Here is a 27628-nt window from a genome sequence, read left to right as displayed (position 1 = left end):
GCCATGAACGTTCGATCGATTTTCCTTCGTAGCCAATCAGGAGGTGGCGTCTTAATTTTTTTAACCAATTAGAACAAAGAGACGCTTAAGCACTCAAATACAGCCAGGTGTTTTCGCGCTAGTCGATAGAGTAACTGTGCCGGCGGAGGTTTGTCTTCATGAAAAGTATGTTTTTCTTTTGCAGTCCTGGGGGGTGGTTTAGGTGGAGTTGTGTAGATTTAAGGGAGGTATGTCGGATGGAAACGGGCCTAAAGCTCTGCTCTTTAATTTAAAAACATATGAGACGCAATAACACGCAAAATAATTAAAAAAAAAAACTCGATTAATATAGTCTTTCACAGAAATCAAACTGTGCGCACACAGGTCGAATCGGCCGGTGCCGTGGTAAATACACGCGAGTCCGAGACCACGGGAAGTTTGGAGCGCTGTGGAAAGAGGAGGATAGTGGAATCCGGTATTTTATTATTGATATCACATTGTCCGGAAGAAGTGGAGAGCTGCTGTCGGCGAAAATCATCCCCTGCTCTACGATGGAAAATCGCCGTTAAGAAAGAATGCGAAAAGGTAACTTTTATATTTATTTCTAGATACGACCTGTCATTTATTTTGTAAATGTGCCGCTATTACGGAAGTATCAGTGAAGGTTTTGAAATGAAATTGAAGTGTATAATTAGCGTGTATATTAATTTTTGAGCTATACATTGAACAACTTGTTCTAGAACATGCTGGGCATTGCACAGGCTTAATACGTTTGTATGATACTGCTTGTAAAATTATTTTGAAGCGCAACTTGCAAACTTCATTATTTATGCGAGTGTGCCCCCTGTTGGAATGGAAACGGAATCAATGTTGTGTGTTTTGTTTCCACATGGGACTTAAGTGTTCGGACCAAGGCGAGTCTTTTTTTTTTAGAAGCGCTGTACCTGTTGTGCATCAGTTCAATTTCAGATGCAGTTTAAGCACGGAAAAGTTTTCGTTACGAAGTGAGAAAGTTATCCTGGTTGTAATACCCCCAATGCAAGGAGATGCTACTGTAGGTCTCAGTACTAGCTGGGGTCTCGCCTGCAAGCGATGGTTAACTAGAAACAACTACTTCCCATTTCAGAGCAGCTCGGTTTTCTCGGAGCAACGCAACTTTTAAAACCTTGACGTGATCAATTCCTGATCAGTTGCCTTGCCCGGGGGGCTGGGTTAAAGGGGAACTGCAAGGTTATTTGTATATTTCAGGTTTGGAAAAACCTCCGCTTTTCACCACAAATTAAACAACATTTCAGGGTCTGTGCAGCACCTTGTTCTGCGATTCAGAATTAGGCAACAAAACATCGGGTGATGTGAAGCGGCCCTGTTACTCTGTAAACAAGCAGGCTTGTGAATCCAGCTCTTTTAATCCAGGAGAAATATTTCTCTCGACTTCGAGATGGTTTTGCTGACAAATACTACTTGTACGGATCACGCTGGGACGTTTCTGCAGTGAAATGTCTGCTACACAACCTGTACCTATTCGCTCGTCCATCACAGCACATCAGTCATTACAGGGACTAGTGAGCAGGAAGGCCTTCTTCACGTCACGGTACTCGTCTGTGGTGAGACCAGGGATTTGCAACAATATGGCGACTTACAGTACTTTCACAATGTTCATGACCTTGTGTTTCATTCAGAATTTGGATTTTTTTTCCCCCTGTACCGTCAATGAATTTATTTTAAATTGGGACTGCAGCTCCCCCTTAACTAACTGACCAGTGGTCAGTGAGAACTGCGGCCTGGGCTCGGAAGTGGATGATTTATGCTTCAGGATTCCTTTGTAAGGTTTAAAAGGAGATGAGCTGCCCATCCACACCTCCTAGTTTTGCAGCTAAGTGGAAAAGGTCAAGTTGCCTTCATCGCTTGGATGACAGCTCAGCAGAGCTTGCCACGTGTTCTGTAACTGTGATTCACAGTCTGTTTTCTAGCAGGGCTCAGCTCACTAAAATCCCTCTTTAAGAAGAGTGTGTTGTAATCGGTGATCTTGCTTAAGGGCGAGGTTGGCAAATGTGGTTTGAGAATATTTGGGAGGTGCAGTGGTGAGCAGTGCTGGGGCCCTGGGTTCAATTCCTGGCGTTTTATCTGTGTGGAGTTCGTATGTTGTCCCCATGTCTGTGTGGGAGCTGTGGTTTCCTCCCACAGCCCCAAAGCACACTGGTAGGTTACTTAGCTTCTGGGAAAATTGGCCTTGGTGTGAGTGTGTTTGTCTGCCTCCTGTGATGGCCTGGTGTCCTGTCCAGGCTGTACCCGGTCTTGTGCCTGTTGCCTGCTGGGTTAGTCTCGGGCTCCACTGCCACCCTGCATTGGAAGAAGCAGTTTAAAATGGAGGGATGAGACCTTTTGTCCTGTCAGCAGCCATATCACCCTGCGACTCACAACTGGCAGCCCCACTGGAGCTCAGCAGGTGTGAGCCTGGTCAGTACCTGGATAGGAGACTCGTCTGTATTGTAAACAGACGCCGTCCTTCGTATGAGACGTAAAACCGAGGTCCTGACTCTCTGTGGTCATTAAAAATCCCAGGGCGTTTCTCGAAAAGAGTAGGGGTGTAACCCCTGCATCCTGGCCAAATTTCCCGTTGGCCCTTACATGGCCTCCTAATAATCCCCCTCTCTGAACTGGTTACATCACTCTGCTCTCCTCCCCACTGAGAGCTGGTGTGTGGGGAGCGTTCTGTCGCACTATGGCTGCCGTTGCATCATCCAAGTGGGGCTGCACACTGGTGGTGGTGGAGGGGAGTCCCCATTACCTATAAAGCGCTTTGAGTGATGTGTCCAGAAAAGCACTATATAAGTGTAAGCAATTATTATCCAGCACAACTTACAGTACATACGGTTACTGTTAACTGTTGCCTGTTACTTTGAGTACAGCTGGATTTGATGGGCCGCTCTGTGTGTTGTGACCTACATATGGGCTGCCTCCTTCTCCGAAGATCCGAAGAGGCAATGGGATGCTCAGCATCTGTAAATTGGGAGGGGGAGATAGAATTTCTCTCCCAACCCCTCTGTGCATAATGTTTCTTAACCATGGAACTATTGCCAGAGCTATAAGCATTACAAACTATTCCTAATCCCCACCCCCTTTTCTAGATGCTAATAAGTATGCCTTCATTTAATTTTTTAATGCCAATAAACTTTATTACAGCGTTGTTGTGATTCGTGTTTTGCTGAACACCGTGCACGGAGAAAGAATTGAACCCTTCAGAGCTGCGATTGTTCGTTGGCAGTCATCTTGTTGAGCAAGTGGGTTGCCAAGGCTGGATTAGCACAGGTCCTTGTGAGCCTACCGGGTGTTTGCACCTGAAAACGTACTGTAGTGTTGGAGCAAACACGTTGCATGTTACATTTGTGCAACAGTGATCTTTAACACAGTACGTATGTTGTGTGTAGTGCAGTCAGCGTGCCAAGTCAGTTGTGCACTCCTCTTCCATTACAAAAGATTGAAATATGGTGCTCAGTGTGGGTTTATACCCAATCTACCGTCTTTAGGTTAGTAACTACAATAGCTCTCCTCTTCTCCACAGTCTCAAAGAGTGGAAGAGTTCATTGTGAGGGACCAGTCGAGTTTGGCGTTTTAGTCCATGCTGTTTGTTGATTGGCTGAGCCAGATCTTACTTTTGCGTGTTGGTTTTGGAAATCTAACCTTAAGCCCCATCTTGTATGGAGAAGGCCGTACACCCGAGTACAAAGCCCTTGTTGGGTTTCTGCATCCGTGTTTTGAATCTCAGGGCCGATTGAAGGCCACTGTGAGCCTTTTACGGGCTGAATTCGAAGTGATCTTGCAGTCTTATCCCAGATGAGCTGAACTCTGCGTCGGGCAGGGTAAATGGGTTTTAATGACATGTCAGCTGGAATTGTTTCTCTTCAAGTGATTGTCCAGAAGTTTTCCTGGAGTTGGAAAGGCCATTGTGCGGTTGAATAACAGATTACCTATTTAATAGCTTTTAGAATGGACATTTTGTAACTTTCCAGCCACAGGCACAGATCCTGAGTCACAGAGCCACTGCTCTGCTGTTAGCATGTAACCTGATACCCCACAGCAGTGTGAATAACAAGAGGAGGAGATGAACTCCCCCTCCGGACCACAAGAGGGTGCTTAAGAGATCTGGCTCAGCCAATCACAATTGGCATAGCAGGGGTGGGAATAAAATGCTAAACCCCATTCTTGCATGGGCTTAAGTTACACCCAAGGGCACAGCTACTAAGTATTGCTTCATTGTTTTTCTGAGTAGTTGAGATGAACAGATATTAGACTTTGTTGAATTTGAGTACCGTTTACAGTTTTTATTTATTGAAATAAGGCAAACTCATTTCTTTCTCCCTAAATGATAGAAATCAGAGGGGTGGCTCTGTGGCTCAGGATCTGCGCCTGTGGCTGGAAGGTTGCTGGTTCGTATCCCGCAGCCGGCAGAGGAATCCCACTCCGTTGGGCCCCTGAGCAAGGTCCTTCACCCCAGCTGCTCCAGGGGCGCCGTATAAATGGTTGACCTTGCGGTCTGACCCCCAGCTTCTCTTCCTGTCTGTGTGTGTCATGGAGAGCAAGCTGGGGTGTGTGAAAAGACAAATTCCTAATGCGCAAGAAACTGTATATAGCCAATAAAGTGAGCTTATCTTAAATGAGCTGCACTCAATGGTGGGGTGTGTGGTTTTTCATTTCCCATCAAATGGATTTGGTGCTCTTTTAGTATATGTCTAGAAGGTTTTCCATTGTTGACTTTAACATCACTTTTAAAGTGAAGTGACGACTGCAGTTTTAGTGAATAGGAAGATCTCGTTCTCGGCTATCTTCGAGGAATTTCCTGGGCTGCACATCTTGTGAAGCTCTTCCTCCTTATCACCGCCACAGGACTTTCTTCAAGATATCGTTTCTAAATGTCAAACCTCACAAACCGTTGCAGCCAGGACCCGCTGCATTCAGTTGATCTAATGGACTGAAACTGCTGAATGATGTCCTCTGTGTAAACTGATACCGCAGCACTTGTTTGAATAAACAGGACACCGGCTCCCCTCCAGACCACATGACGGTGCTTTCTGATGGGCCTATCTAGATCTCATATTTGCATATGGGCTTTGCAAATCTAATATTAGACCCCATGCTTTCATGGAGTCAACTTTACACCTACATGCAAAGTTCTGTGTGTCTCTTTCATGAAGAGGGGTGGATTGAATCCCACTGAACACATTTTATGATTTTCATTGGTAGGAACTTGTCTTTGCGCCCCAGCTAGCCTGTGCTGTGTCTCGTGCCAGGCGTGTGGGCTTGCGTGTCCTGTGTCAAATAGAATGCTTGCCCTTTTAGTATTTCTCTAGAAGGCTTTCTCAAGTCAGAAAGCCCGTTTTCTGGTTGGGGTGGGGGGGGACAGACGAAATAACTGTTGAAGCAAAGTGTTTACTGAGTGAGATGTAATCGAAGTGAGGACATCTTTAAAAACTGTCCCTGCTCCTTGCAGGTTTCGGCTGTACCACTGGTTTGGTCAGTAGTGGTAAAAGCCAGCCTTCTGCCTTTCAACTAGGGCTGGAAGCTAAACCTGTAATGAATGGAGGAAGAGCTTCAAAGAACTGTTCAAGGTGCACCATCAGAGGTGGACAAAACTGAAGGTGATGTGTAGCTGAGGAGTGGAATGCAGAAAAAGACCAAGACCTTAACACGAGGTTACTACAAGCAAACGGAAGGGATAAAGCTGCCTGGGTTTGGGAAAAGGGATAGAGTATGCGTGCAGCGAGGCGATCGCTGGGATGGGGAGCCTTTTGACTTGGACCAGGAAGCTTAAAACCACCTCCAGGGTATCAGTCCCAAAAAGCCCCTGGTCAAGGCTGGAAGAGACCTGCCCACGCCATGATCCACTGCCAGAGGAGGGGCGATGGGAATAGAAGAGCAGGACGAGGGCAGCCAGGCAGATGTAGCTGCCGAGTTCTGCAGTGAGCTACCCACCCCTCCCCGCCACGAGCAAGTGGAAGAGGGAGACCCTCTCGCGCAAAGCGCGGGTTCCGGAGGCGGATAGAGAATGACCAGGAATCCCTCGGAACAGGAGAGGAGTTCCTATGGCCTAAAGTAAACTGCTGGATTTCCGGAAGAGCTCTGCTGTACGTCTGCTTCTGCAACATCCTGCCCGGCGGCTTAGTGTGCATTTGACATCTTCCTACAGGGTCAAGGTGGAAGGCGAAGGATGTAACCTCCCATCTGTCTAAGGAGGAGGATGCCTCTGACCTGACAAACTCCGGGCTGATGGTGTTGCTCTGTGTGGACATAAACCCTGTCCAAGCTTTTGGCGAGCCGATCGAGGACAGCCCTGCCCCCACATGATAAACGGCACCCGGGTGAGGGGTGGTCTGTCAGTTGACTTCTGCAGTTCTCGTGCGACGCCATCACCTGGACCAAGGGGAGAAACGTGCCCTAGATGGTGTTAAGCCCAGAGCAGGGGAAAGCTTTCAGCAGAGAAGAGACCCAGGACAACCTGTTCGGAATTCTGGGACGCTTCCCTTTTGGAGAGAGCGGAGCTGCTGGATATGGATGCTGTACTCCGATGAGTTTCACGCCAAAGCTCTAGAGCACAGGAAGCTGGGGTGAGGCAGAGATGCCCTCCGATCTCCCCTGCTCTTTGCTCTGTTCACAGAGCCCTTTTTAAGGACGTCGAGGCCCTGCGACTTCCAAGGGAACTTGGGGAGGCTGATGACGCAACTCATGTTCCTGAACTCGGGCAGGAGCTTGCCGAGAGCTCTGCAGGTCACGCAGAAGGTCTGAAACTTTATGTGGAGCTCCTTAAGACACTCTTAACACTTGAAGAGATAATAATGTAATGATAATGTTGCTTTATTGGCCCTATAGAATTTCTTGCATTAGGAAATCATCTTTTCGCAGACCCCAGCTTGCTCTCCAGGAGACAGACAGGGAGAGAAGCCTGGGGTCAGAGCACGGGGTCAGTCATTGTACAGCGCCCCTGGAGCAGCTGGGGTTAAGGGCCTTGTTCAGGGAGTAGGATTCCTCTGCCGGCCGCGGGATTTGAACTGGCAACCCTCAAGTCACAGGCGCAGATCCTGAGCCACAGGGCCACCGCTCCCCCCCAGTAAGAAGAGTGTAAAAAGAAGAGTGAGGTCATCTTACTTTTCCCTTTCCCCATAAGGGACAGTGTGATTAAATCATGTACTGCACATCTTGTGTAGTTTCCCATGCAATTAATATGACAACCTGTGAAAACCCTGGAAAATTATAACAGCCCTTTTTTAAACTCAAGGTAAAAAGATGGGAAAGATAAAGCTTGAAGGCTAAAGCTCTCGTTTCTAACTATATATATATATTTTTTCTAAAGGATTTAATTAGTTTTGCATTTTTCATTTAAACTAACAAAGATGTATTAACCAAGTAACAATTCCTATGGAGACCTACAATGATTCTTAAGGCAATACTTCTTTAAAAGTGATTGGCTTCTCTCTCTCAACCGTTCTGTCAGTTTCACCTGTTTCTGTGTCTGGGTGACGATGACAAATGATATTAGCTTGGTACAGTTAACTTGCTGAAGGTTGGAGGATTCTTCATAAGCACGGGTGTGAAAACTGTTGTGTGCAGTGTCCTGCAAAATGTGCTTTCATTGGTTTAAGCTGGAGAGTTCATAGCACTTAAAAAGTGGGCTGTCGTTGTTTTTATTGAATCTAAACCTGGAACAGCAAAGACCAGGGGATTTTTTCCTCTTTGGAGGAACGTGGGTCCCATTCGCAAGTTAAATGTTTTCCCAACCCCCCCTCGCCCGGGTTAGAAACATTCACAGAATGTGTAAAAATAGGAAGGACATTATTCTACAACAATTAAAAACCTTTTGTCAATACAGAGTTTAAAGCATGATTCCTTTTGCACTGCCTTGGGCTGCTAACTTCTTGCATAGAAACAAGTGATTCTATTAACTTTTTTAATGGTCTCTGCAATTCAAGGCTTTTAACAACCGCAGGCAGATGTGCTCCTCTTGAAGATGGAGTCATGGCTTTAGGTCAGTCGGCCTGTCCACCCTGTGAGAAGTTCTCATCCAATCGAATAGCAGAAGATGATGATGCCCTTCTATAGTCGCAGGTGTGAAACTTAAAACGCATTTTAAAATAAAGATGCCATGACACCGTGCTTAAAAATAGATTTATTCCAGTGTTTACTAAGCAAATCAGGAGCCTCAGACTCCATTCCTGGGGGCCTAGTGTCTTCTGACTTTCGTTATAACCTTAGGTGTCAGTTAATCAATTAACCTCATTATTTTCTTGCACACAAGATTCTTTAAAAAGCCTTCTATAGCCGATTACTCAAATCGTCCCTTTAAAGGTTGTTACCTAGAAGACATCTCATTGGGGAGAGCAGTGTTAGAACATTTTGCTTATTACTGTAAAACATTGAGATTAGATCTACTCTAACTGTGGTGTAATGTTAGCTCACTAACTCCCAGGATAGATTTGGATTCTTTAATGTGTACAGATTTAAAAAGAACCTGAGGAGTTTTCTACAGTACAGCCTTGAAAGGCAGTTACTTGTTCAGCAATTTCACTGTATCGGCAAGCAACTGACAACTTCTTTTTTACGATTCGCTTTTTCTAAATTGCTCAGTTCAGATGTAAACTAGGATTAGGATATCTGATTTGTAAAAAAAAAAAACTTTTTTTAAATGGTGTATTTTGCACTCTCAGACTAACAGGACACAGCATGACCTAAAATGTTGTTGGTTTACTGGGCTGTTTGCCAAAGTTAAAACATACAAAGAGCTTCTTGTCTGCACGTTTAGCAGATGGGGAAAAGTGGCAGAGTGGATAGAGGGCAGTGGAATGATCTTTCCCACGTTAGTGGGAATGTTGAAACTTGAAGGACAGCGACGTGCCTTGTCGACACTGGAGCAGAAAGGGACCACAGCCCGACCATGGAGAAACTAGGGTAGAACTGGCTGGCCAGAAACAACAGGCTCAGTAACCACAGCCTGGCCACAGAAACTGGGAGACGGACGCACAGCTGCTGCCCAGACCACCCAGAGCGGACAAGCTGTGGTCCCGCTGGCAGCTGGGGGAAAAAAAGCCGAGAGGGAGAGGTGTATATCTTGCCACGTACACGATTTAGACCTTCGTCCCTAAAAACAAACGTTGTTTTTTTACAAAACATTGTGCTAAATGTTAAGACATGGGCAGCCCTGGCGAATTTATCGATGCACAGATCAGTATTCAAATTGTGGAAGTTCCTATCCGTCCCCATCTCTTCTGCCTGAGCTGCTCTGCGCTCTCTTTATCTTTTCTACAGTTTCTCTTTGCACGCCACACACTTTTACCCTGTAGTGTTTCATTCTTCAGCCGTGCTGTCGGTCACTCTTATACCCGACAGACAAGACCCTTTTCACACGAAAACCGCAGCGGCACAGCCGCGAAACTCCTTTTTCTCCTTTCAATGTCTCTCCCTCCGGGGCGGTAACCGGAAAGACGAGGGCGAGCTCGGAGGCGGAAACGGCTTAAAAGAACGGGGAGGAGGAAAAGGAGCAAAGAAATAAAGGATTAAACAACTTCCAAGGCAGCCGGAGGGAGAGCAGCAGCAGCACAGCCGCCGCCGTCGTCGCCAAAGTCCACGCCGGAAGCAGGCGCCCGTTTCCGCCCGTCAGCAAGATGGCGGCTCCCATGCTGAGGGAACTTTCAGACAAGCTGGGCTCGTCCGAGCCGGCGGTTCGCCTGATCCTGTCCATCCTGATCGGTGAGTCCGGGGGAGGGGGACGCAGACCGCCGGCGCCGACACCCAGCCGCCCCGGCCTGAGCGCTCATATCGCCGTGTCGGCAGGTCGGGCGCTCGGCTGAGACGCTCTCGTCGTACTGACACGGGTGACCGTCCGGCGTCCGGGCTGACGGGGGCTCGCCGGACCGGCGGACAAGTTCAGCCGAAGTACCGGCTCGTTCCGCCGACACACTGACAGACGCGCAGTCGCCGCTGCGGCGGACGCTCACACTGTACTGACAGCCCAACACGCTGACGCTGGAGGGGAGGAGAGGCGGGAGTTAGTATGTGCGGTCGTGTCCAGGAGCAAGCCCCTGCAGCGAGAGTAGAATCGCCTGCTTCGTTCAAACGGGCCGTTTCAGCAGTGTGTGTGTGTGTGTGGGGAGGGGGGGGGGGTCCAGTTCAGGGTGGCTTGAACGCTGCTGCTGCGAGAGAGGGAGTGGAGTGGAGTTAGCCCTTTGCTCCGAGCTGACACGCACACACTCGCAGGCTTTCAGAGCCGGAGCGTCACAGTCCGTGGCGCTGTCGGCAGCCGCAGAACGAGAATGATTGCGTTGTGATGGTATCCGAACAGAACAAAGGTCGCAAACGAGAGGAGGGGCTTGTTCGATCCCATCCCATCCCCAGCAGCTTGTTCCACCCTTCCACAACTCTTTGTGTAAAGACGTGCCCCCCCCACCCCATGTTCTCGGTTTTAAAATAATTAGAGCCTGTGTCAGCCGCACTTACTTATTTGGCTTAGAGACTCATCCGTGAAAGGCTGCCGCTGTTACTGTTGTATTTCCTGTTCTCCTGCTGCAGGTGCAGTTTCTGCTGCTCGAGCTCGCGTTTCACAATGTCCAGCCGCCACCGCTGGCTCCGTTCCCACGGCGACGGCTGGTCCTGCCCCTCTGCTCATTTCTCCCCTCTCCTCCCCCGCAGGTTACCCCTTTGCCCTGCTGTACAGACAGTTCCTGTTCCGGCGGGACCCCTGCCTCATCCACGTGTTCCACGCCCTAAGCGGCCTGGGGCTGGCAGCCTTCAACTTCGGTGAGCAGGGGGGGGTCACTACTCTTTTGAGAAGCGCCCTGGGATTTTTAATGACCACACCGAGTCAGGACCTCGGTTTTACGTCTCATCCGAAGGACGGCGCCTGTTTACAGTTTAGTGTCCCCGTCACCATACTGGGGCATTAGGGCCCACATGGACCCCAGGGTGAGTGCCCCCTGCTGGCCCCACTAACACCTCTTCCAGCAGCAGCCTTAGTTTTTCCCAGGATTCCCTCATCCAGGTACTGACCAGGCTCACACCTGCTGAGCTCCAGTGGGGCTGCCTGTTGTGAGCTGCAGGGTGATATGGCTGCTGGCATTTCTGTCAGCCTTCGTGTTGCCGTGTCCCCAACGCCCAAGTCTGTTATGAAAACCATATAAGTGCAATTTCTTCTTGAAAGCTCTGGTTAAATATTTCTCTCCATCTCCGTTCCCATTTAAGATTGGGGGAAACAGACGATTTTTCCCCTGGAGTCTGAACGGCTGTAACCAGCTGCCATTAAACTAGGGGTGTTCACTTTCCAAAGTTGCAGCAACTTAAAGCAAGGTTTTTTTTCCTCCATGAAAGGTTAGTATTTTTTTCTGATGACAGTATTCTTTAATACTGTTTGTAATGAAACTGGTGGGAGACCAGGGGTACCCATTGTGATACAACCTGTTGATGAAAACTAAGGCAAAGGTGCCATCGGTAGTGCCTTGATTAAGCGCGCAGTTGGCGTGTCTATTAATTGTTTGTTTGTGTTCACTCTTTCAGGCTGCCCAACTAAAACAAATCCAAATTTCTGAGCCGTAACTCACCCCCTGAAATGGGTTTCCTTTGTCGTCTGCAAACGATTTTGAAAGCCTGCCACGCCTGGCGTCCTCATTAACCAGCACAATAAAAATGGCTTGTAAATGAGACACTTTTTTTTGCGCGACTAGTCTTAAGTGTAAAATAGAGGACAATCTGAGATCCCCCGATTTACTGTCCCTGTGGATAGATTTATTAACAGTACAAAGGATAAGATGGCTATTTGAACATAATATTCCTTTTGATTCCACTTTAGGCTTTAGATGTGGTTCAAAGTCTCCAATACCTGAGAAAAATGGAGGGTAAAGACGTGTCAAGGTTTTGACCGTTCTTTAGTCAGTCCAGTTTGGCTGTACCCAAAAGTGAGGCATTGCCGGATGTTAGGTGTGCTTCTGGGGGCTGTTTTAGGGCCTGAATTAGATTCACTATGTTCTAGTTGTGCTTTCAGGTGTATGTTAAGGGCCCATACTAATCGTTGTGTAGGGATGGAGAGATGAAGGCCGAACCTCTCTCCATTTCCTCTCTCTCTCTCAGGCTCTCAGCTCTTCCACTCGGTCGCCTGTGTACTCGTGCAGTTTCTGATGCTCCGGCTCATGGGAAGAACAGTGACCGGAATGGTGAGCAGTTTCCTCTTCCAGATGGTGAGTCCCTGCCCCGGCGTCGTCTTTTTTTTTCTTTTTCACCCTGCTGACCTGCTCTCGTCACGCTGTTCTTGACAGGAAATGGCCTTTTCTTTTGCGCCAGCGTCTCAGAAGAGATGTTTGTGCTTTTCCCCCTGTCTCTCTTTCACAGATGTACCTCCTCCTGGGCTATTACTACACAGCCACAGATCAGTACGATATCAAGTGGACGATGCCTCATTGTGTGTTGACTCTCAAACTCGTTGGTAAGAGCTTTGAAATTCCTCTCGATATCATCAATACTGATAAAGTACTGTTGTGTTTGAGAGTGTGACTCATGCATTGCATCAGTGTGATAAAAATCGCACTCCATCTTAATACTCCATGGCTCTTAATGCTCCGTCATCTCTTCTATGTCTGTGTCAAGGGAGGGGCCACTATCACATGATAATTACAGTAAGTTACAGTTACTGTGTTATGCCGGTACTGAGTAAGTGCGCACTTTCTAATTTCATAATAACTGTGAGCAGGATTTAGCATAAGAATGGATCCGAAGCATTTAAGGTCAGAAAACGAGCTAGATGAGCTTTTATCATTATTAGTTAATTGATCCCAGGATCTCGCCCAGCTGTTACCTGAAAAGGCCGGAGTATAATCTTTAAGAGTAGTACTGTGTAGCTTGTTCCCCACTCCCACAACTCTTGGTATAACAAAGTCCCAGGTTCCGTCTTAACGGCACATCCATGTTAGTGCTCTGTGCCTGCATGGAGACGAGGAGGCACTCTTGATCAGTGGATTAGGAACTGAAGTGTTTGACAATTAAATCCAGCTGAGCCTTCACCCTGTTTTCCAGGTCTGGCCTTTGACTACTATGATGGAGGGAAAGACCCGGTGAGCTTGCCGTCATTGACCTGAGTCGGGTTTGGAGCGTTAACTCCGGTCCTTCCGTTTCATGTTCTGTGCTGCTTGTTTCCGTTCCTTCACCAGCTTGTCGGTCTTCATCTTTTCCTTCTCTTTATATAATAATTGCTTACACTTATATAGCGCTTTACAGGTAATGGGGATCCCCTCCACCACCACCAGTGTGCAGCATCCACCTGGATGATGCGACGGCAGCCATAGTGCACCAGAAACACTCGCCACACACCAGCTCTCAGTGGGGAGGAGAGCAGAGTGATGAAGCCAGTTTAGAGATGGGGATTATTAGGAGGCCATGATTGGTAAGGGCCAATGGGAAATTTGGCCAGGACGCCGGGGTTACACCATTACTCTTTTCGAGAAACTTACAGGAATTTTTAATGATCCGAGTCAGGACCTCGGTTTTACGTCTCAGCCGAAGGACGGCGCCTGTTTACAGTATAGTGTCCCCGTCACTATACTGGGGCATTAGGACCCACACAGACCGCAGGGTGAGCGCCCCCTGCTGGCCCCACTAACACCTCTTCCAGCAGCAACCTTAGTTTTTCCCAGGAGTCTCCATTCCAGGTACTGACCAGGCTCACACCTGCTGAGCTCCAGTGGGGCTGCCAGTTGTAAGCTGCAGGGTGATGTGGCTGCTTTATCTCCTTCCTTTCCTTCGCTTCATGTCGGTGCAGATCTATTAAACTGTCAGTCTCTCTCTCTCTGTGCCTGTGTGTCTGTCACCTGTTCTTGCCAGTTTTGGGGAGCGTTCAGGTAACACACATACTGAGACTTGGATACATCTTTGTAGATGGGTAGATCTAGTGTAGAGACATCAAGGAGCTGTGTCCACAGTCTAGCACTGTTGTCTAATTGAGTCTGTCTCTCAGGGTATAATATCTCTAATTTAACCACCTCCCAGCTCAGTGCAGTGGTACTGTTTCTCCTCCTCATTCTTCTGGAGCCTCTAATGCAAGGCTCTACAATCCAGATCCTGGAGGCCTCTCCTTCTCGTACATCTGGACACCCCTGGCGTAGCACGTGCCTCTATAAGACTCCTTCCTTCTCTTGCAGTAGGTGTACTGACCAGTCAGTCAGTATTTCAATCGGTATTTCTTTTCTCTGTCTCAGGAAACATTGAGCTCCGAGCAGAAAAAATCAGCCCTCCTGTCAGTCCCCAGCTTCCTGGAGGTCTGCGGCTTCTCCTATTTCTACGGCGGGTTTCTGGTTGGACCGCAATTCACGCTGCGCAGCTACCAGAGTCTGGTCAACGGGGAGCTGACTGATTGCCCAGGGGAGCGTCCAAACAGGTAACGCACAGCTGGGGAGAAGGCTACAACTCCCATCATCCCTGGCACCAAGGTACCACTTTTACCCAGTAGTAGTGGGAGGCGGATGTATTATGGAAGATGTTTTTTCTGTCCCCCCAACCCCCCCCACCCCTTGTTTCTCCCATTTACTGTCCTGATCTCAGCGTTCCATTCCTCTTTGAACAAATTATTTCTCTCATTTTGTCTTTAATCCGTCATGCTGCTGAAATTCAGGGGTGCTCTGCTGGCGTGTGCGGTCAGTGGTCCACGATGACTGAATTTCAGACGCAAGTGAATTAAACGATGTGGAATAAGTCATAGGGCAGCATGGTGGCACCATTGCTTCCTGGCAGTGCTGGGGCTCTGAGTTCTGTTCCTGTGGTGCTGTCTGTGTGGAGTCTGTATGTTCTCCCCGTGTCCATGCTTTTGGATGCTCTGGTTTCCTCCCACAGTCCAAAGAAGTGCTTGGGGGCTAACTGGCTTCTGGGAAAATTGGCTTTCCGTGAGTGCGTGTCCTGTGATGGACTGTTGTCCCGTTCAGGATGTGCCTGTTGCTTGCCGGGATAGGCTCCGGCTTCCCATGGATAGATGGAATCCGTCATATTGAAAGTTCAGTTTGCCTTTCGGCTCACGAGAGGATCATCTCGTGGCTACTGCCAACAAGCAGTTGAGCAAAAGTCCCGATCTCGGACAATTCAGAGATCACGAATTGGGTCTCCCCCAATCCCCAGTGGTCCTGTTTGTCGCGGAGGTGCCTCAGTCAGCGCCTGACAAGCGAGATGTCTTAGTGGAACGAGCAAAGGTGAAGAAAACTGAATAGGTTTCGCTCTTTCTTTTTCTTCTGGTCGGTAGGATATTTGCAGGAGATATTTCTTCTAGAAAAGGCCACAGCTAAGCTGCACTCGGCCTTTATCGCTGTTTAACAGGTCTGGGACCCTGCTATCGATAGTTTGATTTTTGCTTATCGATAAAGGAACCGGGATGTGAAAGTATGTTTCTCCCTTTATCTGTCTCATTTCTTTTTTTTTTTTACAAAACCCCAGCCATGTACCTTGTGTATCTCTGGAAGAAGGGTTTTCTTCATTCCCCCTACACTGAAGGTGAATAAAAAATAAATCAATTGTTCGACGAGAACAAATCCGTGACTTACACTCGTGTCTCTGGTTCTGGTCATGACCCGCCTGCGGGGAATTGAAAGCTGCTGGCTTTGTTCCCAGGCTCGAAGGAATGGCATGCCGATAAAGATTAACGGATCAAAATGGCTTTATTCCCTCTCTCCTTCTCTGTCCAGCATCTTTCCTGCCATTAAGCGGTTCTCTCTGGGCCTTGTCTGCCTGTCAATCTACACTATAGGAAGTCCTTCCTTTCCAGATAGCTACCTGCTGTCGGAGCAGTTTGAGGTGAGTGGTACCAGTCATTTTTTTTTTTAAGACCATCCCAGAAACTTTGTCGGGTTGAGTGATGACTGTATTTGCCGTGATGATGTTGGCGACATTGTCGTTTTCTGATGCCGGCAGTGTTGTTGACGATAACGATACGGGTCGCGTTCCCGATGATGGGAGCCCCCGTCTGAAAGGCTCTGTTGTGTTCCAGGCGCAGCCCTTCTGGTATCGCTGTCTGTACATCATCATCTGGGGGAAGATCACTCTCTACAAATACGTCAGCTGCTGGGTCATTGCGGTCTGTATCTTTCTTTCTTTGATCCTAGGGTCAAACTGCTCTCTGGAGTAACCCCTCTCCAGCTCTCGGACCCTTGTCTAAAAGTCTCTTCACCTTTGATGGAGTTAATTGATTAACCTCTACTGTAGGTTGTCAATATCATTAGTAATTAACATTAATAGCAATAACTGTATTGATAATAGTATAATTCTAACTATGATATGATTTATTATTAATGTTATTGTTGGTAATGGTAATAATTACTAACCCCTGCTATACACCCTTAGAGCATTTGGAATCTCTCTACCTATGCCTATACTTATTATAAATGTCTCTTTTCCCTTAACTTAACCCAAAAATGTTTAAAACCTAAGTGCCCAACCCTGAAGGTTATATTGGCCACCCTAAATCTGTTGTTGCTAAAGATTTAATAACTTCTAAGTTATCAATTACGCAATTAATTCTCACTATTAAGGGAGTTTGTGTCCTTGTGGGCTGAAAGGTATTCAGGTGTTGGTTCCATAGTCCCACTAAAGGAGCTCATCAGACCACCTGCCTATTTGATCGCAGCCCAGCTAGTCTTGTGAAACTGGGGGTTTGATGGGTGTGTCAGACCTGCTGGACAGGGGCTTCCAGCAGCCAGGGTTGGGGGGTCTTTGGGTTGGTGAGTTAGGCTCGATTTAAAATTAAAACTGAAGGAATTAAATAACAGCTCTGGTTATTAGTGATACAGAGCTAATAGAAGAACATGCTACGTTTCCCCATAGTGGAGGTAATCGGGCATCGTGGTTGGGGGGGGCGACAGGGTGCCGGATTTGGCCCTTGTGCCCCCTGTGACCCCCGGCGGCCCCCACCGGTCAGGTCTGCGTTTCCGCCTTGACCTCGGCCTTCCCCTCTCGACCGCAGGAGGGGGTGTGCATCCTCTCGGGCCTGGGCTACAACGGGCGCGACGCGGCCGGCGTGGCCCTGTGGGACGCCTGCGCCAACATGAAGGTGTGGCAGTACGAGACCACGCCCCTCTTCACCGGCACGATTGCGGCCTTCAACACCAACACCAACGCGTGGGTGGCCAGGTAACCGCTTCCCTAAAGAGCACCTCGATGCAGGAAACGGCGCAGGACTACATTTCCCTTGATCCCACATAGACCACTCTCTCGGCATTGTTGCCCCAGTGCACTATGGAAGTTGTAGTCTTAAAAAGGTAATGAAACTGGTTTTTATTCAACGCTCCTCCTGTGTATGAATGGCTCTTTTAGAAACGCTGATTTAGCCATTGTTCAGTTGTCTGAATCAGTGGATTCACCTCTGGTGACAAATAATAAACTTTATTTTATATAGCGCCTTTAAAAGGTGGCTTCTCAAAGCGCTTTACAGAATGACAACAACAAATAAAAAGAATACACAAGATATGTTTGTTGGATAGTTGGTTTAAATTGCAGTGAGTTTGTTTTTGATCATGGATGTGTTCTCGAAAACGGCGATGAATACCAAAAATGTATATAATCAGGATTGCCCCCATAACAATTAATGTAATTACTTGTTCCATAGGTTGTCTGTAAAGCACAAAATTCATACACTGTCGTTCTACAACATGACCTATATTTATTGTACTGCTGAAAGATTACCGTTTACTAAAAAGTCTGATGATTCTCTGAAAGATCTGGTGTATAACAGCAGTGCAGAGTATCATTTCAGTTTATACAGTTCCTAAATTGACATTCCTGACTGATTTTGCTGGAAAAAATAATCGAACCCTCAGTGCTTGAATTTGCTGTTTTTATTTGCAAGCGGTAACAGGGAGATTAGACTTGAACTGAGAAACGGCGTTTTACAGCCCCAGTGTGTGCTGGTTTGCAGTCCAGCTGGGTTCTTAATGATCCGAATCTGTGCGTTGTTGGCATAACTGGACCTGTGTCACAGCTTCTCCCAGTTCTTCCTGTGCTGGTGCTTGAAACAGCCCTGTAAATCCTGTAGCCTTACTGATCCTCCTGCAGATTTACATAGTCTTCTGGCACAGTGGTCAGCATTACTGCCTCGCAGAGCTAGGCCCCCCTGTATATTTTAGAAGGCCAAGTGTCTTTCAGGTCCTTCAAACAGAAGACCCAGAGCTGTGCCCATTTATACTCGGAGGCAGACTAATTGCCAGCAGCTGAGACTCATTACACAGGAAATGAGCCTGTTTTCTTTCCCTTGCCTGCTGGGAGATGTAGTTTCCAAAGCTTCCATGTTGCCCTGTGGAACTACAACATCTTTAGCAGATAGGGTTTTAGTTGGATGCTTCACAAAATCTGCTGTGTGTGTATATATATATAAGCTTTCTCCAGATTTTAGCAATCAATTCTCAAATGCTGAGATGCCTTTTAATGACCTCTAGTAGCAGGTCATCTGCAACTGCAGCCCTTTTTAAAAATGGCCACAGACAGGGTATGTTGTCTTTGGTTACCATGTTATCAACAAGGGTTCAGAGACTCCCCCTTCCAGTCCTGGAGGTCCACACACCTGCTAGTTTTCTATTCCAGCCTTGCTCAACTATTTCTTTGCACTGACAAGTTTCTCCATTGTATATTTTCAACGTCTGGGTTTTTACCCTGTGCAAAGGCAGGCTCCAACATGTCCAGGAACTGAAATCGGTCAATTAAAATAAATCCGATTTTGCTATGGGATCTTTAATGATCATGTAATCAAGACGCCACATTACCTGCCACCACAGTGGGGTTTTGGTTTGCCGATTGGCGTTGCAGAGGCATGAGCACCACCTGCTGGTCAAACAGCACCACTTAGAGCTGCAGCCTGGTTTTCCTCATCCCGGTACTGGCCAGGCCCAGCCTTGTTCAATTGTTCTGAGATCTGACTAGATCAGGCTAGCAGGCAGTCATGCATTTCGGTGTGTAGTCTCACTGTACAGAGTGCGGAGTGTCTCAGGGTATGCAGGGGTTGGCAGCTTTTTTTTTACCCTCTCATTTAGGGTTTCTTTGCACACACTTCCCTCACAGTGCCCTTTTTCCTTGTATCCATCTGTCTTCAATATACTATATTTATGTCTCCCTATTTCCTATAAGAGATTATCCCCTTCCTTCTGTTATTTGGATTGCTCAGCAGTGCCATTGCATTGTAGGAACTAGAACAGTCATTTGCACTTCTGCAAGGCAGTGCCTTAAAAACAAAGCATAGCAGCCCTGTGTGCATGTTACACCTCGGTGCTGGCACACTGCGGGAGCTGTGGTCTCACCGTGTCTGGCTGGCGTTTTGTGGCTTTGCAGACACGTGTTCAAGCGCCTCAAGTTTCTCGGGAACAAGATGGCGTCCCAGGCCGCCACGCTGTTTTTCCTGGCCATCTGGCACGGCCTGCACTCAGGATACCTGGTCTGCTTCTCGCTGGAGTTGATCATCGTCGTCGCGGAGAGACAGGTGGGAGACCCTCGCTGGGCGGCGCGGCTGTCCTCCTGTAACACCCCCCCGCGTGTTTCTTCGTTTCCCAGCGTCGCCGCACTGATCGTTTCTCTCCATCTCGGCTCCTGGTGTGGGGAAATATCCCCTCTCGTGGCGTCACTCTGCAGCAGGAGAGTCTCCTTGCTCAAGTCTGAAGTTAGAAGCAGTCGCTGCTCGAGCACTGAGAGAGCGCTGGATGTCCCTCTCTTGGTCCTGCTGTTTCTCTCCTTTATCCTACCTTGCTCCTGGCTGGGACTCGTAAGCTTCCCATGGCACCGAGACCGATGAACCCCCGTTTTGACCTTCAGAAAATCTGTCTAGGGTTTGACCAAAGGCTGCAACGTAAGAGAGATTGGATTCTCCTGGGAAAACTAATTTTATGACCCCAAAATCCAGGGAACCAGAATCGATGTCCGTATTCCAATCAGGAGGGGGAAAAAACCCCCAGGCAAACTGACTAGAAAAAAAGAAACAAGCTAGGGGGAGGATGTGGCCGTACCAAAAACAAGTCTTCTTCCGCATTCTACACCCGTCTACATTAACCACATTGAAAGCAGAAAGAAACATACAACATGTCTTCGCCCATCCCAAAAACCACACACCGCTCGATGGGCTCCCCCCCGCCACCTCCAGCACCTGGAGAAAGAAGGGAAAACACTAAGAAAATAACACTCCAACCCAGAACTGTAGCACCCTCCTCCCCCTCCCCCTCTCCGGCTGCTTCTCTCACTTGTGGTCTGTCTTTCTCTTGATCCCAGCCTCACTTTATTCAGTTTGTCGTCTCTTCGAGCGCAGAGCTACTTTCAGTGTCAGTCTAATCCGGGGTTACAGACCCCCGGGAGTCAGTGGACCGGGGGGTTACAGACCCCCTGGAGTCAGTGGACCGGGGGGTTACAGGCCCCCGGGAGTCAGTGGACCGGGGGGTTACAGGCCCCCGGGAGTCAGTGGACCGGGGGGTTACAGACCCCCGGGAGTCAGTGGACCGGGGGGTTACAGACCCCCGGGAGTCAGTGGACCGGGGGGTTACAGACCCCCGGGAGTCAGTGGACCGGGGGGTTACAGACCCCCGGGAGTCAGTGGACCGGGGGGTTACAGACCCCCGGGAGTCAGTGGACCGGTGTTACTGGACTGTCCAGGGGTGGAGACCCCTGATGTGGGATCGCTGTCTGGACTCGCTCCCTCCTTCCTGTCTTCCCCAGGCCCTGGCGCTGGTGCGGGACAGCCCGGCTCTGACCCGGCTCAGTCACAGCCCGGTGGTGTACCCAGTGACGTACGTGCTCCAGCAGACGGTGCACTGGCTCTTCATGGGCTACCCCCTCATACCCTTCTGCCTCTTCACCTGGGACAAGTGGGTGAAGGTAAGCAGGGTGCCGGACACCCTCTCTTCAAGACGGGTGGGGGGGGCGGGGCTGAAACAGCTTCACATGAACTGCGAGGCACTGGGGGGCCGGGCTGCGCTTGCGGGCAGCTTATCCAGACTGTACTGAAACGCAAATACCTTTCCTCCTCCTTCCGGGTTTTCGTTTGAACTACAATCGTGTTCCTCAGCCTGTCTGACGTTCGCAGATTTTGGTTGGTTCGCATTTCTTCTCTGGAAATGTAACTTTGGCATCGACAAACTATTTCCTTTCTCCAACTCGCTCGCTCAAAAAGCCCGCGCCGCTCTTCTCCCCGTTTGTTGGGTTGAAGACCAAGCCTCCTATGTCTCCTTCGTCTAATTACCTGAGGTAATGCTTTCCCGCTGGGGTCGGATGCCTTTGATTCGCTCACTGTCCTCCAGCGCCCCCAAGGCCTCATGGGAGTTGTAGTTTTTAACCTGTATAAACTGGCGCAGCTCTAGTTCCTTTCCCTTAGTGTTGGCGGTGTAGTGGTGGGCTGTTGTCCTGCTCCCTCAGGAGGGGGAGAGTGGGCGGGGAGGGGGGTGTGGACAGTCAGAATGCAGAGTTGATGCTCTTTCTCTGTGGCTCAGGTGTACACGTCTATATATTTCTGCGGCCATGTCCTTTTCCTCTCCTCCCTGCTGGTCATGCCTTACCTCCGCCGGGCGCTGGTGCCCAGGAAGAAAGGGAGCGAGAAGAAGGAGCAGTAGGCAGGTGAACAAGAGCCTTTCTGTGTGTCTGTCTCCTTCCTTCTGCCTCGTTAATGTGCTGTAGGGTCCAGTCACTGTGTCTGTACCATATTAAAGGGGAACTGCAGTCCCGATTTCTCTGAACGATTATTAAACCTCCATAACCATTTTGTTTTTCCCTTCAGAACAGATTCCGAATTAAGAACACAATCGTGAACTTTGTAAAAAATACTCCCAAGTCGCCATGTTATTGTTAACACCTGCTCTCGTCAAGGGCGATAGTGAGAGTACCCACGAATTGTGACGTGAGGCAGCCCTTCCTGCTCACTAGTCCCCTGTAATGAATAATGTAATGTGACGGACGAGTGAATAAGTACCCGTTGTGCAGCAGATATTCACCACAGAAATGCTCCAGCGTGATCTGCACGCAGAGTAAAGAAGTAAGCAGTGTTTGTTGGAAAAGCCGTCTTGAAGTTGAGAGCAATATTTCTACTAGATAAAAAAAAGGTAGATTCACAAGCCTGCTTGTTTACAGTATCATAGATCCGCTTCCCTCGCTGTGCAGACCTGGAAGTTCCATCTGTTTTGTGATGTAAATGGGAGTTTTTTTTTTTTTACAAGAGTACATTGTGAAATGCACTTGTCAATGTTGATTTTCTGACCCTGAAATATGAAGATAGCTTTGCAGTTACCCTTTTACCCCTCTCTCTCTGTGCAGTGTTGATGTACTTGAGTGTCCAGTCAGTGTGTCTGTATTAACCCCCCTCTCTCTCTCTCTCTCTCAGTGCAGTGTTCATGTACTGGAGTGTCCAGTCAGTGTGTCTGTATTAACCCCTCTCTCTCAGTGCAGTGTTCATGTACTGGAGTGTCATGTCAGTCAGTGTGTCTGTAACCCCTCCCTCTCTCTCTCTTTCCCTCCAGATGTGCAGACAGACACTCAGAGGGGAGAGAGAAACACAATGCTGGATTTATCTCATTCTTTTCAAAGGGAAACACAATCCTTATGGTTTATTATTAACTACCACAACAACAGCAACGGCAAGAACAGAATATATTTTTTATGTTTTAATATATATATATAAAAATTTGTATATTTTTGGTTTGGGGGAAAAAGAACATCAACAACCAACAATTTATAAACCATGGTGCCACACCCACCCTTTTAAACTTTCTGAATATACATAGTCTTTTTTTTTGTTTAAAATATTCACCCTGCTTCCATAAAGGATAAACATCAACAAGCTCTAAAAGAACGTTTTACATGTTCTTGTTCGTTACTGCTTATGCAGATCACAGCCTTACGCAGCCAGGTTGTCTGATGAGGAGCTAGTCCCTTATGTACATTTGTGTACAAATATGTATAATGTTTGTCCCCTCCCTGCAGTATTGTGCAAAATAGATGGGTTAATACTGGATTTTTTTTAGATTCATGATTAATAATTAATCCACTGTTATGAATTTGCTCTTAATTTGTTTTAGATTATAATACAAGCTATGTAAGTGCCTCCTGCAGTTTGTTCCCCATGCCCTGGGTTCAATTCCAGACCTGGGGTGCTGTCTGGATGGAGTTTGCATGTTCTCCCCAGGTTTGTGTGGGTTTCCTCCCGCAGTCCAAAGACGTGCTTCAGCCCTTGCCCTGACCTGGATAAAGCCGTTAGCGAATGGAGCTCGAGGAGGTAGACGAGAGAGAGCAAGATCACAATTTCATTTAAAATACAGGATTAGTTGCCCTTTCTCCATTCTGAGGAGCTCCGATTTTCACTTCATTCCATGCTTCAACAAGTTGGAAGTGAAGTTACTTTTCTTCAGTGGCGTTGACAGCCCTGATCCAAACCTTTTCACGGGAATGAACAGGTAATCACTGTTTTTGTTGATTTTTTTTATTTTAGTGAAGGAGTTGCAGATGACGAATCTTCAAGAAGTCATTTCAAATTATTTGAAATTTTAAAACGAAAGGCTTTAAAACTGAAATCATGGACTGTTTTTTTTTATAGGCAGTACAGTAACAATTAAGGCAGTAAATTAACACAATAGAAAAAATAAATGTCCTAAAAAATCAAATTAACCCACTATTCTTGCATAATAGTGTCTATAAAGTACTGCTTATTTACATACATTATAAATGTTATCCGACTTAAAGGATTTAATATTGCGGTACGATTTTTCCCTCTGTCCTCACTTCATTATAGTGCCTGCTCACTATTTCAGATCCTTTCCAAGGCTCATATACATAATCTTCACTCTACAGTACACGTCTCTATACACTGTAGTTATTGAGCTGTGGTTTTAAGAGATGCTGTAAGATTTGCATTTCAAACATGGAACAGGAATGTAACAAAAACCTCGTTCTTGGAACGAACACCCCGAGTCTGAACTCATGATGACTCTCCTGGCATGGCAGGCTGGACGCAGATCACATGGCACGGTCAGTGAGGGTGACGACCCACTGCTGTGAACGGACCAAGTCGCTGCCTCTCTTGACTAAGCCTTTCCTTTCCATCACTACAGGGCCATGGTTTCCCACAGTGCTGTGCTAGTTAGTTCCCCGAAACGGGGGCAAGGAAGTCACGCGACACATGAGTCTAGTTATTTCGGAAAGGGTATTCTCTGCTTTTCTTCCTCATAATTTGTGGCGTCCCCATCTGTGTTGTGCCACTCCGGCGCGTGTGTTTCTTTGTTCAGCCGATTCGCTCTTGACCAAATGCATAGCATTTTTCCTGCAGGTCCTCACAGAGGACACTGATTTTTTTTTTAAAAACGGATATAAAGGGCTGATGTACAGACACTACAAACCAAAATCTAGTTCCACATCTAAAACCACTTGAATACTTGCACTGATGTGTAAATCTTCACATTCCAGCATGTAGCCCTTCAGAAAGTCCTCGGTGCTGTGGGTCGCTTAGGTTTTTGTTGGAGTCTTCAGTTATTCAGAGAGATGCAAATTTAAGAAGCACTCGTTCTTCATGAACTTAACTTCATTGTTTGAAATGTCCTCCTGGCTTGGCCCTGCCCTTTTCAGCAGCGAGCTGTCTCGAGTTGAGGCGAGAGGCCGGGCTTGGCCCTGGAAACCTGCGACTGCGGGTTGCCCGGGTTGGGCTTGGTAAAGTTGGAGTGGTAGTATTGGCCAGCGGTCTGGGTGTTGACCGCTTCCAGTATCCCGCCCAGTTCAGCGTTCAGCAGGGCGACTTAAGTGACGGCCCAGGGGTTCTGACCAGAGTCCCTGTCTAAAGAAAATTACACAGCAGCCACGTGTGGCTGTGATCCCAGGAGGATCACCAGAAAGAGCAGTTAAAACACTGGGAGCAGATGGCAAAAACTGTCACATTTTCCTATTGGAACCCATCATCAATTTGGGCGGAAAATAACAGGAAGTCACTGATTTTTCTACAGTAGAGCTGGAAGACAAACAGGAAATGAGCAGGCTGCTGTTTGCCCTCCCCTCCTGAATTCTGTTCATCTCGCACTCTGTCAGAGAACTTCGATGAGCGTGACACTATACAATCCTTTTCTCTTTATCCACAAGTTAATAATGTGCCTTTTTTATACCACACAGTGGGAATAATAGCCAAGTGCTGCCTTCAATCCCAGGTGCCAGATGTGAGTCCCGATTTATAATTTGCTGTTCGGACTTTAGCTTCTCGCAGTTATTGGCCTAATTCTGGCATCGTATGGTCATGGTTGCAAAGACTTTGAAGTGGTTGCAAAGTAGCTGTGAAGCCCCTGTTAGATTTAAAGTGCTAAATATTTCGACATTAGGTAACCTAGTAGCCTGGCTGATTGGAGAAGATGAGGGGAGACTTGAGTAGAGGGTACTAGTCTAGGAACTGAGTCTGGCCGCCAAGCCCTTGTTAAAGAAATTTTTAGAGAGGCTTTCGGCTAAACTTTTTTTTTTTTGGAAAAGACAAATTGTGCAAAATGTGTCCGGGTCAGAGTGCCAGTCTTGAATTATATCTCCAACTGACCTTCTTAATTAACCCTAAATGCATCCCATCGTTGCCCTGTAGAAACGAAACTACTCGGTGCTTTCAGTCTGTGACCCAGACTGCGGTCTTGAAGGATTCCTCGGTATAAAGATACGGAATGGGGAAGGGCTGCGTTCGAACTTGTTGCTGGAGGGGGGGTGTCGCATCTGCGCTGACCCATGTGCTGGGAGAGCAGCAGCTCAGACAGTGCAGGCTGGAGCAGAAGGGAAGGGCCTGTCATCACGGCCTCTGGATTGCTGCTCTTCCCGGTTGCCCACTTAACAACCCTTCCAAAGCTAAGGTCACAGACGTGTGCAATACCGCTGCCTGGAGTTTAATACAGGACATGGAAATAGGTGGATTTCAGATGCCACAAGGACCTTTTCAATTAAACCTCATCCAGGGGAATACAGGAGACCAGATTGGGGAGCCTGCGAGTTGAAGAGGAGAGTGTAGCAGGGTTGGGAATGGTAGCACAGGCTCTGTGCAAGTGGGATGGAAGATGATGGAATAGTAGTTCATTAGCAGCCGAAATGAGAGAGCCAGTTTAGAGGAGGGGAGTCCGTTCCTGGTCCTGGTGAGGCCCAAGCCATTTGGTCCCGTTCCTAAAGATTGGCAGCACCTGTTAAAATACTGATCAGTCAAACTCGTAATCTGTTCGATTAAGACTTCAGGCCTTGAGGGCTGAAAGGTACGTGGATTTAGTCCTGTATCTTCTCTGACTTCATGAGTGAGTCGGCAGTGTGATGGGTCATGACAGAGTTGATCTGTGTCTTTAGAAATTGGACTGGGCTGTCGGGGATCAGGGCTGGAGACCCCTGGGCTTGAGGGGCAGCATGGTGAGATTCGAGAACCAAAACACTGAGCCTTGTCTTCTTTCATGACTGTTTCATTTCACAGGCTGCAGTATGATCAGTAATGGCCACCTGTACCTCTTGCTTTCGTTTCAACTGGACACAGAGCAGGAGTTTATAGGATTGACACACACTCGCCGTGTTGAATGGTACTTGACCTGGACTGGATTGTACTGGAGAGGACTATATTGTACGATATTGCTTGGACTGGACCTGGCTAGGCCATACCGCTTTGAAATAGGATTGGGCGATCTTGAGCTTGACGATTCTGTATCCAAAACTGTTTCTGTAGCCACTGGACTGTGCCAGCTATCTTTGAGCTAAAAAGCACTGCCATGTTTTTCCTCTTTCTAATTGGTTCTTTGTGCCAAAATCTCAAAGCCCCAATTATAATTGACGATTGCTTTCTGTACATAAGCACATGTATATATAAAGCTATATAGTATCACCCAGTTACAGTGACCAAGAGTGATTCTTTTGGAAGTACACCTCCAAATAAAGTAGTGTCCGCACTAACCACATGCTCAGTTTACACGCACTTAACTCCAAAATGGCCTTTCTCTTTGTAACGAATGTTAAACTGTTCCACTGCTTTTTTTTTCTGGTTTCAGCAACCTTGTTCTTGTAATGAATTGATGCTGATTAATCGATGGAAAAAGGTTTCTTTTGTACCTGTTCCTTTTTTGCTAAGAAAACAAAGCGTATGTGAATGACCCATTTTCCTTTTTTTATTGTACCTTGTTTCGGCCTTATTCCTCTTCTGAAACCTTTCAATGTCTTGTAAGACCTTCTCTTTCAGTCTCTCTCCTCCCTCCCTGTAATCAGATTTTCCCCTCAGGCCCCCCACAGACTCGGTCTGTCTTTGGATACGGTTGCTGCCATTTTGTTACTAAAATAGAGAAGGAAAAAAAAGATTTTAAAGAATTCTCACAGGTAGGAGGAGGTTAGGGCAAGAGGCGGGATCACAGCAGGAAATGACACGCAGGAAGTACAAACTACCAGACCAAAACCGCTGCAGTCACCTCTGACCTCCATGTTTCTATTGAATAACGATTAGAATTCTAAATAATACCGTGAGAGAGCGTTCCCTCACTTAACAGGCACAGTGGGGAACTACAGCTCATGGAAATTACTAATATAATAGTGGGATGATAATTATTTGTTAATTATTGTTCCTGTTTTGCCTTATTGTTACCAAAATTGAAAGAAAGCAAACTAGTGGTGAACTTGTAATTGTTTTTATTTTTTTTATATTAATAAAATAACTTGACTATTA

General features: G+C 47.4%; 1 protein-coding gene and 1 non-coding gene across 5 annotated transcripts; both read left to right on the top strand.

Annotated features, from left to right (window-relative positions):
- Positions 1 to 107: 107 nt before the first annotated feature.
- On the top strand, positions 108 to 27628 carry lpcat3 (lysophosphatidylcholine acyltransferase 3). 4 transcript variants are annotated; one of them, XM_069182426.1, is made up of 15 exons: positions 108 to 165; positions 364 to 564; positions 9538 to 9714; positions 10654 to 10761; positions 12085 to 12191; positions 12343 to 12436; positions 13024 to 13061; positions 14202 to 14380; positions 15672 to 15780; positions 15974 to 16060; positions 16946 to 17112; positions 19300 to 19447; positions 20668 to 20826; positions 21438 to 21561; positions 22458 to 27628. In XM_069182426.1, exons 2-14 carry the CDS (start codon positions 555 to 557, stop codon positions 21555 to 21557), a joined length of 1503 nt encoding a protein of 500 aa, XP_069038527.1. In that variant the 5' UTR covers positions 108 to 165; positions 364 to 554; the 3' UTR covers positions 21558 to 21561; positions 22458 to 27628. The 4 variants fall into 4 exon arrangements, with proteins under 4 accessions (XP_069038527.1, XP_069038529.1, XP_069038530.1 ...); XM_069182427.1 differs by having other exon boundaries at positions 149 to 227; XM_069182428.1 differs by having other exon boundaries at positions 136 to 564; positions 21438 to 21557.
- On the top strand, positions 5299 to 5354 carry LOC138224933 (U7 small nuclear RNA). Its single transcript, XR_011183431.1, has one exon. It is a non-coding gene; the product is annotated as a U7 small nuclear RNA (small nuclear RNA).

The sequence above is a fragment of the Lepisosteus oculatus genome, chromosome 23, assembly GCF_040954835.1.
Source record: "Lepisosteus oculatus isolate fLepOcu1 chromosome 23, fLepOcu1.hap2, whole genome shotgun sequence".
Lineage (NCBI taxonomy): Eukaryota > Metazoa > Chordata > Actinopteri > Semionotiformes > Lepisosteidae > Lepisosteus > Lepisosteus oculatus.
This window is presented reverse-complemented; position numbering and strand designations above follow the sequence as displayed.